The sequence below is a fragment of the Diabrotica undecimpunctata genome, chromosome 2 (assembly GCF_040954645.1).
Source record: "Diabrotica undecimpunctata isolate CICGRU chromosome 2, icDiaUnde3, whole genome shotgun sequence".
In the NCBI taxonomy this organism is placed as follows: Eukaryota; Metazoa; Arthropoda; class Insecta; order Coleoptera; family Chrysomelidae; genus Diabrotica; species Diabrotica undecimpunctata.
The window spans coordinates 155,744,073-155,757,582 of NC_092804.1; the positions used below are offsets into that span (position 1 = coordinate 155,744,073).

General features: G+C 32.9%; 1 protein-coding gene across 3 annotated transcripts in view; it reads left to right on the plus strand.

Annotated features, from left to right (window-relative positions):
* Window positions 1-13,510, plus strand: part of tou (bromodomain adjacent to zinc finger domain 2B toutatis) — a 90,092-nt gene that overhangs the window by 20,657 nt on the left and 55,925 nt on the right. The window contains exons 5-10 of one of the 3 annotated variants that reach the window (XM_072523806.1): window positions 1,221-1,431; window positions 2,018-2,404; window positions 8,602-8,815; window positions 9,454-9,676; window positions 9,865-10,185; window positions 10,296-10,595. In XM_072523806.1, the coding sequence (XP_072379907.1) occupies window positions 1,221-1,431; window positions 2,018-2,404; window positions 8,602-8,815; window positions 9,454-9,676; window positions 9,865-10,185; window positions 10,296-10,595 (1,656 nt within the window). The remainder of the gene's footprint in view (window positions 1-1,220; window positions 1,432-2,017; window positions 2,405-8,601; window positions 8,816-9,453; window positions 9,677-9,864; window positions 10,186-10,295; window positions 10,596-13,510) is intronic. The other 2 variants (XM_072523807.1, XM_072523808.1) reach the window with 2 other exon arrangements.

The following is a 13,510-nucleotide window of genomic DNA, read 5'->3' on the forward strand; positions in this document are numbered from 1 at the left end:
AGGCCACTCCGTTCGAGCATTTCTTGTAATTATGTTGTTTGTCTTTACCTCTTTAATAATATTCTTTGTAAAATAAATTTTGAATTAAATTTTAAGAAATACGAGCACTGGTTTTCTATACACTCTGTATACTGAAGTTTGAATGTGATGAGTTTGGTACGGTTGTACTCACAAAAATATGGGCTTTTAATTTTTTAGATAAAAATATGCCTGAAAATAATTAAGTCATGAGACGATAGACCGTTTTCACACTTTATGAACACACTCTATAATAGATGTGTTACATCTTGTATTTGTACTCTGTCAAACGCTTTGGTTAAATCGACAAGGCACATAAATGTCGGTTATATTACAGGGATTTCTCTTGTACTTACTCTCTAACTTACCTAACAAGCCGGTGAGAGCACTCCCCTATCCGCTAGCTGGGGATATATCTGATGGGAGACAGACAACTCCACACCTGAATATGATATAGTGATATTTATTATTAGTTGTACTAAAACAATGAACCTTTGCGTGGCTATTAAATAACGAGACTGACACTGTTACAAGGTAAGTACTCATGCGTCAAACTCGAGTGACCGATTTAGCATGAAGCCTTTTTTAATGCAGTTTCTCCTGCTGCTGTAAATAAATTCCTACAGCCGTAGCTTTCGTTTTCATTGGAATTATTTTTTAGCAACGGAATGTTGTTAAATTTTCATTTCGAACCTGGTATGAGCATTTTAAGGTTAGACGTTGAAAATGATTCGTGCCAGGGTCGCCCTTTCCATTTAAAAACGTGTGAGAATATTTATAAAATCATACATTCTGTAGGAATTGTCAAATAACGCATACAACTAATTTTACATAAGAATTTATACATATAAAGATTGTGTATACAAGTTCCACATTATTTGACAAGGGGTGTCTAGCTCTAAGTACAGCATTCCAATATTGGATCATCGGCTTTATATTTCGGATCTGAAATATGTATTAAAAGGAATAAGATAAGAGTCCATTGAAGCTGTGAAATAGAACACTCTAGGCGTCCTTAAAGAGCTGAAGAGCTAAAGAAGACTTGCTACACTGTTTCAAAAAATGGATGATTCATATGGAGGTTTGTATGAAATGTACAGCATAGTTTCGTTATTTAATACGCGCATTCGAACTTATTGCAGTTTTTAATTGTGTTAAATTAGTATATGTCGAGGATATTCCCTATACTATTTTTTTTCCAGGTGCTGCTTGGTGGTCAATGGCTTCTCAGTTAGCTGCTCAAGATTATCTGGCACGGTTACAAGCATCTGGTCTCAATTTTGCCGGGTTAGGAGGTCCTGCAGATCTCCACTATTCAAGTATGGGACTACAGTCTCTAGCTGGTCAAATGAAAACGCCGAAGAGTTCCTACAAAGGTGGCCATCCTTTGTCATCATCCACGCCACTTTCAAGGTAAACTACAAATAATTAGAAGTAAAGTAGTAGAAATAATTTAGTCCCTTCTAGGTATAGTTAAAAGGAACCACAAAATATAACAAATCAAAACATACATAAATTATTTTAACGCAGTGTCACCGTTGTTATATCATTTTAAGATATTTCCGCTAAGGAAAGATTTTTAAAAGAATTATGTGAAAACATTGAAAGTGTACCTTAGAGTACCAGGATTAACAGAATTCTTAAAAGAAATAGACTAATAAACCCAAGTCTGATAAATTGCCCAATGCAATTATACCGTGTACGGACAATGAGGAGGAGGAGGCTGTAGAGTATCTCTTTAAGTGTTCACTTCGCAGCGTCCCAAAGTTATCCACAGTCTCCCAGAAACATCGTCTGGTCCAATTGCTTTACTATTTTTTATTTTTCGATTTTTTTTCAAATTCCTATCGTGAAACATTACTTTTTTGTCACTTAATACATCTGGAATTTAAAATTTCGAAATGTATTCAGATATTCTGATGATTATATTCGAAATTAATTCTTCTGATATTACTGGAAACAAGAATATCGATAATAATAATATGATTGTTATTTACAGGTCACAAGACCATTCAAAGATGTCCTTGCCATCCAAACTAGATCTCAACAGCATATCTGATCCAATGAAAGCCTCATTAGCTAATTTACACTCGAGTTCACAGTCATCCCGCAGTGGCGTCAAAACTTCTTCAAGTTTAACCATCCAACCAACTTCAAAATCTATCGATAAACATTCTAAACCTAAATCAAGCAATAATGATCCTACCTCCTACAACAAAGGACAGAAAAGTATGTTGTCCAGTAATGAAAGTCCAAATGTGAAAGAATCATCGTCTTCATCTCCAAATATGTTTGCCAGTCCCTTCAGTATTAACAGCAGTATTTCATCAGAGAATTCGGAAGGTGGTCAGGACACTTCGGGTTATCTTCCGCCAGGTGTTTTAGGGTAAGTATTTTGTTTTAAGGCATGTAATGCAGATGGTCATATTTGTTTAAGTGTTATTTAACTTAATTGTGTACTAATAACAGAAAAACTTCGATTTAGGTGCCATAAATTATTATAAACCTTATACAGAAACTGTAAAAATAAGGTCATACTAATATTTTTAAGTCTTCTTGAAGTTCAGGACATAGATAATGTAACGATTTTTTCTTGGAACTATTCCAAGATAAGTCGTGTAGTAAGTAAAATCGTAACTCAATTCTTCTAAATACCAAATTTTATTAAATTTTACGAATTACTTAACGACTTTATGCCTTTACTTACTATCATCGGACTATCAGCAGCCACAAAACTTGCAATTGTTTCGAAAAGAATCTCGTACAATGTATTGTTTCATGGTATCACGCGTATTTGTTCGAGGTCCCTTAAGGAGCATTCTGCGCATATGCGACACCACTCCTTCACATCATGGTACAATGAATACACAAGGTATGATATTGCGCATGACATTTGACAGCTGGCCCAGGAGTGTGACGTAGTTAAGATCGCCTGAACCACCTCGAACCCATTATTACAGCTTAACGTACACATTAATTTTGAAATTATGGTTAAAAAGTGATCTAATTTTTTTAAATGTTTTGTTTTGGTTATAATTGAATAAAAAATATATTTTCAGTAGCGTAAAACCTTTACTTCTCCTAGAGATTCAGGCGAAATATTTATTTTTGTTTTCATACATATACTAATAATATAAGTACTCTTCTTGTATGCAAATCCCTTGAAATTTAAAAATTTTCTGCAGAGGAAATACTGTGAATAGGTAAATAGTAGTAGATTTGCTTATTCTGATTCACTGTCACTCACTTCCAAGCAGTTTTACTGAAATAAAAACAAAATAGAGTACAATAGAGAAAAATCTGTTTTACAATTCAATATGGTATTTTAGATGAGTTATAATGAAATTTAGTAAAATAAAAAATATACACATTACTATAACCTACCGATTATTATATGCAAAATTTACTTATCAAACAATATAATAATATGAAAATAAGACACAAATTAGTTCAAACGCAAAACACAATAAATATCGACTTCAGACGACTTTACACCGGCAAGACAGAAAGCTTGTATAAAAACAAAAGTTCAACAATAATATCGGTTATCAATGGTGACTATTGCAAATTGCAAGTTATGAGATAATAAATATATTTTAAAGTATCTCAATACTGACTGAGTCATCTATTTTATAATAGAAAAATAATTTAGATATATGCTTATATATGTGTCTTTATACAAATGGTGTTTAGTTACTATTTATTTATACTGTATAGTATTTTTTTGTAAAACTGAATTTTTTATTTGCCATTGTATATCTGGTTTTGTACCTTTTTCAAAGTACGCTGTGCAATTGCTTGTTGCAATAGTGACAATGAAGATAAAATCTTTAGGTTTCATACATTTCCTAAAGATAGTGTAACCAGAAAACTGTGGATTATATCTTGTTGTAGATAGGATAATTTTAATTGTAATACTGCAAGAATTTGTTATACACATTTTAAAACTGAAGATTACCAAAGAAATCTACAACAGGAACTTTTAAATTACGTTTCTAAAAAGGGTCTAAAACTCAAACCTGAGTTTAACCCTACCCTTTTAACCAACCAAAAGAAACGCGTACAAGGAGGCGAACACAGAGAGTCCAAAAAGTATGTTGAGCAGCTTCTTACTACTTCTAGGTCAACGACGTAAGTCTAAATCTTTATTTTTATTAATTATTAGTCATGAAACCTTAAATGGTTTTTTCATATCGATTTGTTAAGTAAGAAACTAGCCTCAGCCTGCTATGCAATTTGCAATAAGAACTGTTTCGGAGGAAATCAATTTATCATATTTTTCTTTGTTAAATCATGTTATCATTATTAAAATATACAATGTTATCATTATTATAAACAATACCAAGATAATTTTATGTGTGAATATTACAAAAATGTCATTTTAAATGTTGTGCAATATTGTGTGCCGTCACTACACTCATATTCGATGGCCAGCTAGCTCATTCGATATAAATAAAGTTGACTTTGTCATTATTTATTTTGATTTTGTGTTTAGTTCAGTAGGTATATATACATACAACTTTGGTGTACCTCCATTACCACTTTTCTGTATCTTTTTAAACATCTAAAATATCGAACTCTTGAGGATAAGTTAATTAACCTGTACCTACGCTACGTGTAATAAAAGATAATTAAAACTTGTCTTATAAAGGATATCTATGTTTTATAAAGGATAAATATTATAATAACATAATGTTATCATCTCTTTATAATTACTATAATAAAATTAGCTAAATTATATTAAACAACTTAAAATTAAAAGTCTTTCCTATACAACTACATTCAAAGGTTGCGGGAATAAGCGTTCTTGACTACGTTATGCGCGAAAGCGAACCGATTTTGGAACATTATGTATCATACCTTGTGTATTCATTGTACCATGCACGTACCATGCACAGACCATGAGTATGTATGGTTTGTGGTACCATGCCTTCACATCATCGTGATATCTTCTATAATAAAATCGCTGACTTATGCTTTTCGTCTGTGCTTTGACATTTAACACGTTTACTGCCAAATAGGGTAGTATAAATTCTTCTCCTACGGCTAATTTCTGTTTTTATTGTAATTAGTCATAGAATAGCATAATTAACTCATGTAATTTTTTAAATAAACGTTTGTAACATTTTATGAAAAACGCCATTTTGAAATTGAGAACCAACATTCGGTACACGGAGCGCATGCATGGCTTCGGCCGTGAGACTCGTAAGTCGGTTCTCGCATCATTGCAAGTTTTGACCTGCGTTTTATGCTTGATTCATAGTTATACATTTACCTTCAGTGAGAGTTCATTTCGATACACAATGAGTGATTATAACGAAAAAAATTTGGCACGGTTGCAAAAGTTATGGAACGAAATTCTTTGAAGAAGAAAATGAAGAGGAAGAGCCATTTGAAGGCGATTCTTCAGATGAATCTGAAGTCTCAAATTGAAAATTCTTTAGTTAAGGCAGTTTTACGGCCGAAACGAGGGAAAAGGTGAGTTTTGCTTTATTGTTTTGATTATTGATAGTATATATACAGAGAGCGGTAATGCTGGGATTAATTTTACTTTATTCTACTTTGTCCAAAAAATTTTTTGTTTTGTAATATTCTTACCCGAGTATTTTTGCCTTAGTCTCAGTTTTTAGTTTTATAATAACATTATTTTCACGTCGTTCGATAAGGTTTATACGAATGCTGAACCTATCCAAAAAGATATAATCGCTGTTGCTTCGACATCGAAGCAGTCTCCTCATGTTACGAATATACAATTCTTAGAAGATACCATAGAAGCGGTGATATCTCAGTATTATTGTCCCCAAGAAGATGAAAATTGATAGATTGAAGATAATTAAGATTGCGAAATCATGAATTGGGGACCAGTTGTCTCTAAAACATTTTGATTTCGCAGTAGATTCCATAGGACCAACAGATGAAATTGTGTGTGAAAGTGTGACAGTCCTATTAATTTTTTCAACATATTTTTTGATGAAAATATAGTCAGTCTTATTGTTACTAAAACAAATCGGTATGCACAAGAAAAGCTCAGTGTTGAGATATAACCGAACTCTCGACTTCAAGGATGGAAGAACACTGATGCAGAAGAAATCAGAATATTCTTTTCTATCGTTTTGTGGATGGGTCCAGCAAGATTCCCCAAAATGTCAGATTGCTGGAGAAACAGTAATTTATATTCAGACAAAATTTCAGAACAGATATATACCTCTGCGTATGCTTCATTTTAGTAACAATGAAGACGCGATTGCTAGCGATCGCAATTTGGTAAAATTTAGTCATTTGCTGCAGCTTTTGACAAATAAATTTAGGGATGTTTAAGTTTATGTCCCAGAACGCAAAATTTGTATTGATGAAATATTAGTTCCATTTAGGGGACGGTTGAGCTTCAAACAGTACATAAAAAATAAAAGATTCAAGTTTGGGATAAAGTTATATAAACTTTGTTGTAAAGGAGGCTAAACCTATGATCTTAGAGTTTATTGTGGAAAAGATAAGGATCCAAGTGTAAGTGGTTGAGGTTATAAAGTGGAAACGCACTTGGAGGACACCCTAAGAAAAAATCGCAAATTGAATCCCACTGAAATAGCAGCTAAGAAACTCAAAAAGTAGAGGTTATCACAACAGAACATAATGAAGTGGTTGTTCTAAAGTAGCAAGATAAACGATGTGTGCAAGTACAAAGAAAATAACAAGAGGAGGTGAGGCAATTGAAAATCTCACTGTTATTTGCGATTATAACTATAGCAAAGCATTCATTGGTTTGTCCGATCAACTAAAAGCTTATTCGTCACCGTTAAAAAAGGGATAAAATGGTATAGGAATCTTGCATTCCTTGAGGAGGTACAATCCAAAGACCGTCGTCTTGTAGACACCAAAGTCTAGGTATTCTTGTAAAAAATGCGTAAAGTTTTATTGTTTAAAATGTTTCTTTGAAATTCATAAATGTCATCAATAATGTAGATAGTTTTAAACTTATTTTGTTAATAAGAATGTGTTTTCATTAATAATAAAGATATGTTTACATTAAAGCTTCTAGTTTTCTCATACCTACTTGATAGCAAAACGAAAAAATTATGGGCTCATAACTGGTTTGGGACCCTCAGGCCCAACCTTTTAGTGTTCCATACACCGCAAGGTAATACGTGAACCGTAAGTCCTGAAGGCCATGTGTTGAGTCCCAGAGTCTGGGCGGCTCTTTCAGTTGTGAACCGTATGTTGGTTCACACGGCGTTTAACGTGTTAAGTACTCCTTTTGTCGTTGTAAACCTATACCATTGCGCCCATCAACATTTTAAATTTTTTACTAGTGGACGAAATACCTCCTGTCGTATGAAGTCCGTGGTTGTTCTTCAGTAATATTAGGGCCATCATCGTCCAAATTTGTCATCCCAATTTTTCATTACTTCATACAGTTTACTCTATTGTAGGCCTGTTTAAAATCAATGAAGAGCATGTTATAGATCAATTATTATAGCAATATGTTTGTAGCTAGTTTTGTTAGTTTGAATTTCTGTTAAAGCGAAAATATTTGGTCCGTTGTTGACCTGCCTTTTCTGAATCTGGCTTGGTAATTTCCGAACATCGCATCGCTATACTCGTTGAACTTTCTTCTTTGGAGTTTTAGAGAGAGATTTTACCTGGAGGCGTGTTATTTTTCAGATTCTTTATATCATTTATTATTTCTTGTTCTGTTGGGTCCCAATTAATATACTGCCCTCTTCTATTTCAAAGGCTGCTACTATTTTTTCAATGTCGATGAAAACTTCTGTGAAATATCGTTGCCAGTTTGTCATTATTTGTTCTGATTCGCTTATCAAAATATCGTCATTTCTCATTTATGGATTATGGCTGTTACCCGCGTTCCATTTTTTTTGGATCTTGATAGAAGACTCATATCTTGTTAACTTATTTTCATAGTAATTTTTATTTCTTTATACAATTTGAAACCAAATACCTTTGTTTAAAATTGCTTTAATTAATTTTGACGAATAATGAGTATTAAAATATGCAGATATATTCCTGTGCCTAACCCTTTATTCTGCATTGTTTATTAATGAACTAAAAATCACAAACCTCCAAAATGTTTCAATACTCATGTTATACAATGTTATGAAAACAACAGTTTTGTCATTTAATGCTTGTTTTAGTTTCTGGCAAAGTAGCTATTTCACTGTGCTGTTCGTTCAGTTAATTTAACAAAAAAATCGATAAACTTTTTTATTAAAAAATAAAAATCAAAATTTACATATTTCCGTAAGAAGAGTACGCCACTGGCAAACTGAAAACTTGTCTAACTTGTATATTTGTGTATCGTGAACTCTGAAAACCAAATGCTCATTCCTGGCGTTTTATATATTTTATTTTGTATCTAGGTCTGACCGCCTGAATTTTTACCCTTCAACTTAAAATATGTGTGGTTTACGTGCAATTAAAACACGACAAAATTAGACTATACGAACCTCCATTTCTCTATCCTTTTATTAAAATTTATAAAAAACTAACAGATATGATGAAACAAGCCACTTAGTAAACTATAAATAGCAAGCAATATTTTATAACATGAAACATTACATGTTTTTGTAGTGATCCTAATTCTATTTTGGGCGGTGTTAGGTTACCACCTGACACAGAAATAATCAAGTACACATCATCTATCGTTGGACCGAAAGTACCTGGCACTACAAACCGAGGAAGAAAGAAGACTATCAGTCTTGATCCGCCGTTCGTCAGTCTGCATCCTTCACAGCTTGGCCCAGAAGGACTTATGCAAGCAATGATTAAAAAAAGCAGTTCAAATGTAAGTATTTTGTTACAATATAATTTCAAATATAAGTTTTATACGTTTTTTTTACAAATTTTATGTCTGTATTGAACTACAGAGATATACCAAAAATTTTGCTTCTTTGAAAGCGAATTTATTTTTATTATGGAAAATTTTTTATTATTGGTCGAACTTTTAATTATAGCTAAAAAGAAGATATTAATGAAGTAATAGTAACAGAAGTGGAAGAAAGCATAACTTCCATGAACCCATCACAAGAACCTACAACAACTTGTTTTTCGCGAAAGCCAGAATATCAATGCATCAAAGACCGAATTCTTCTCATTGCATAATCTCGACACAGATATGTAGAACCTGGATGTTCCAAATCCTAGTACTCACCGACGAACATATTCCTATCGTCATGCGCAGGCTAGCGAAACCATTGCTCCCCGCTTCATACATCCTCGCTACCAGCATATTTTCTATCCATACCTATTATCATTCTGCCATTCCTCTGAATTTCTTTGACAACTGCTTCTTTTTCCACTTTTTCAGAACTGCCCGAAAATGGTACTTTAGAGAGTTTGATCGCTAGTTCCGGTCCTCCGAGGCAGTTCCAATTTCCGATTTAAACTCATTTTTAATAAAGTTAATGTTATTTTATTTCATAGGGGCAAGATATTACACCTCCTTCTACACCGCCAACAGACAAAGCGGAGGAGAAGAGGGCTACGAATGGAAACATATCGGATATTACTGCCAGTTATGATGGCACAGAACCGACAGGAGAAACGCCGTTAAATTTGTCGGTCAAACCTACTATGGAGAACACTAGTGTCAATTCACTGGCATCATTGAGCAATATTTCATCAAGTGTCGGATCAGACAGGATATGTAAGTAGTGTTTAATTAATTTTCTGTGCTAATTGACAAATTTCAGATTCCAATTGCCAAGAATGTAATTGAGTTATCGAGTTATTTGTAATATTTTCTTTAACTAAGTTTCTTTCTTTAACTTTAAGTATTATTTTAACTTTGTCTGCTGAATTCTATACATTATTGAATGTAACATTGTTTTCCAGCTCGAAGAAAACCTGGTCCCAAGCCAAGACGAATCATTTCATCTGGAAACCAAATGTCTTCATCTTCAAGCAATTTTTATTCCCACCTATTTTCCCCAGTTGACTCTCCACGACCACCAAGTAGAAACGAAGGCTCTGACGGAGGCAGTTCGACTTCTTCAACATGTACGACTTCCGCCACGATATCTACAAGCGGTACTCCAATATCTCCGGGTCTGAGTTATAGTCAAAAGGAAGGAAGGCCTAGGAACTTGGGAAGAGGAATTAGTAAACCAAAAAAGAATACTGTAGCGTCGTTATTAGCGCAAAGTAGAGCATTAGGTAATTATCTATTTAATTAGTTTGTAAATAACAAACAGCAGGACAAACTATCAAGATTGAAACTAAATCAAGATTGAAATAATGTATTACATTTACATTATGTTCCTTAGGTATTAAACCTGTTCCACTTCTAGATGCGAATGCCTCGATAAATCAACAAATGAGTGTTCTGAAATCAAACTTGATGGCTGCACAGCAATATCTATCCGATACTGGTGACGAGCAAGCGCTTAACAGGCTTCTTCAAGATAAAATTAAAGGTGCACTCAGTGATTCCAGTACAATAGACGCCTCTGATTCTGATAATTTGACCGATTCCAATCATACTGATTCTGAAATGGAGGTAGAGGTGGTGGCAAAGAAACAAAAGCAATACGATGAACGTTTGTTGAGAGTTCCTCTAGAAAAAGGTAAGGAAAATGTTAACAATTTTCACATTGGGTTACATTATTTTATTCAATATTTGTATTAATGCACTGCATTTATATTGATATGTTAAAAATTTGGAAAGTTCAATATCCTCTAATGTGATTTGAATAAAAGTTTAAATTCCTTAGGAACTTGTTAACCACATACAGCTTTATCGTTTATAGTGAAAAGTTATTACACATTAAATTATATGTACATGGTGCTGTCAAAATTGGCATAAAACCGGTATCTCAAAATTTTCGCCTAATTCCTTTTTCAAATGGGACACCCTGTACGTGATTCATTATTTTATAAGAATACGTTTCTCACTGTCGATCTGTATTAATATTCCCAATACCTATCTCTTGCAATTTTTAAAATAAATTATTAACTTCATACATTTTTGTCACGAAATAGTATATTACTTTATGAGGCGGAGACGCATGACTTTTCTTGACGCGCCCGATATTACGCGCCGAACGAAGTGAGGCGCGTAATAGAGGGCAAGTCAAGAAAAGTCGCTTCTTTGCCGAATAAAGTATACTATTTTTTCTTCAAACGTAGCAATTTTCAACCATAAATAGTACAATTCATACGCTATTTTTACTCTAAATTAACTGTGACAACTATCAAAGTCGTCTAGATGTTAGAAATTAAAATAATTAAGTCGTCGGTGGGATTTGCGTCTCCCTGGTTACAGTTGTTTGACAGTTGTTTGCAATTATTAAAGACAGCTTATTGTTATTCACAAGTCGCCAACATCGGGAATGATTGCTGAAAGTTGTTCTCGACCATCAGTATCATCAACAATTACCAATGCGTATCAAGAGTCGGGAACATTTTTGCACGGTTTCAATTTTGAAAATGCCCCATTAACTAATTGTACTTTTAATATTACTATAAATAAAAATGATGTTTAATTGTTGTTAATGACATTTGTATTGTTGCTTTGTGACATGTTTCATATTGTTGCCATGACAACATTTTTCCCTCCGCCGTAAAGAAATGGGAAAAAAAACTGCTGCCGGCGGAGACATTAAACTTTGACAGGATCAAGTTAGATTGGCGATGTCAACGAACTATAGGGGGCGCTTTGACAGATGATCAGCTGATCACGCACGTAGGAAAACAAAACAGAGTTTCCATAATCTTTGTAGGTGAATCATTATTGTGTGTAAAAATTATCTGTATTTATTATTTTTTGTTAATGCAATGGCAAATACAGAAATTGAAGTTAGTCTGCTCGATACTTTGAAATATATAGGAGACACAAAAAGACCTTTAAAAGAAGGCGAGGCCTTGTTAAAGTCTGGCCACGTTTTGTTGTGTGGCAAATATAATATGATATATTATTTCCTAAATATATATAAATAAAACACTTGGTTGTTTTTATATCCCTATTATTCCAAAATGGTACAATTTTTTTATGTTTGATTAGCATAAAAAACAAGCAATATTACGATTTGTTTACTGATCGAATAATAAGTAATTTATTTCTAACCTAAACTAACTAACTTTTTCTAATCTAAAGTCTTACTTAGCAGTTTGTCTTTAGTTACTATTATGACATTTAATATATTTACATATTGTAAATGTCCTAATAGTAACTAAATTATACAATATTATATTTACATTTTACTACTGATCACTTCTGTACAATAGGAGAACTTAACTTTAATATGAACATTGGTAAAACAAATATTAATACATTTAAGACTAGTTACATTAATTACAACAAATTAAGAAACTAAAATTGTGACACTTCAAAATAAAATAAAAGAATGTACTTATGAAAAAAAAAAAACGAAGGAATGTCATGTACGATCTTGTAGATTTTTGTCACGAGGAAAAAAGTGCATACTTATTCTTTCCGATCGATAATTACTGCATTGCGGTGCAGAATAATACTTTTTAACATTTTGTTACCTTATTGTGCTTTATTTAATAATATTTAAAATGTTTATAACTATGTCATGTGTGTATAAATAAATACAAAATGTTTTGTTATCCTACGTGCACTAGTTCAAATTTTTACCGCACCGTGCCGCCTCTTTCGTTTGACATCGCCAATAAGTAATGTCATCATTATTTGACGTTTGAAGAAAATTTATTTATCAAGTAGCTTATAGTATATTCTGACAAATATCAGTTCATGTTTAATAGTAATCTTATTGTATGCCGTTGGGTGACAGTTATATTAATAATTTGCCTAATTTTCTTGACACAATAATAATGGCGCATTTAGGATATACAATAATTAATGTTTTTTTTTTTTAAGAAAAAATCATAAAACTGTAAATTGTTTGTTGAACAGCTGTTCACAGTTTGGTTAGTTATAAGTAAAAGGAACAAGCCCAAGACTCACGTAGTTAATGAAAACTTACAAATAGATATCCTGGGATATTTTGCAGCTACTCCAAATGCATCCTTACGGGAATGGGAGCAATTTTTACAGGTATCGACTAGAACAATTCACAGAATTAAAAAAAAAACATCTTTGGGCCCCTTATTCGTATACACTAGCTCAACATTTATTTACATCCTGGAGAATACGTAAGACCTGTAGAATTTTGTGAATGGGTTTTCATAAAATGCCAAGAAGATAAGATTTTACAAAAAAAATAATTGGTGTGATGAATCGAAGTTTACAAAGAATGGTATATTTAACCGCTATAACAGTCAGTTTTGGAGTGACAAAAATCCTCAGCTCACGTGGGATAGTAAATTTCAAGCGCCCTTTTTGTTAATGTTTTTTGTGCTGTGAAAAATAATCAGATATTCGCTCTCATGATTTATGACGAAAATTTAAACAGAGACCGTTACTGCAACATTTTACGGCAAGTAATTTTATCAGCAATGCACGCTTTACATAATAATGAGGCTAACGAGGATTGCTTTCAACAAGATGGAGCACCGG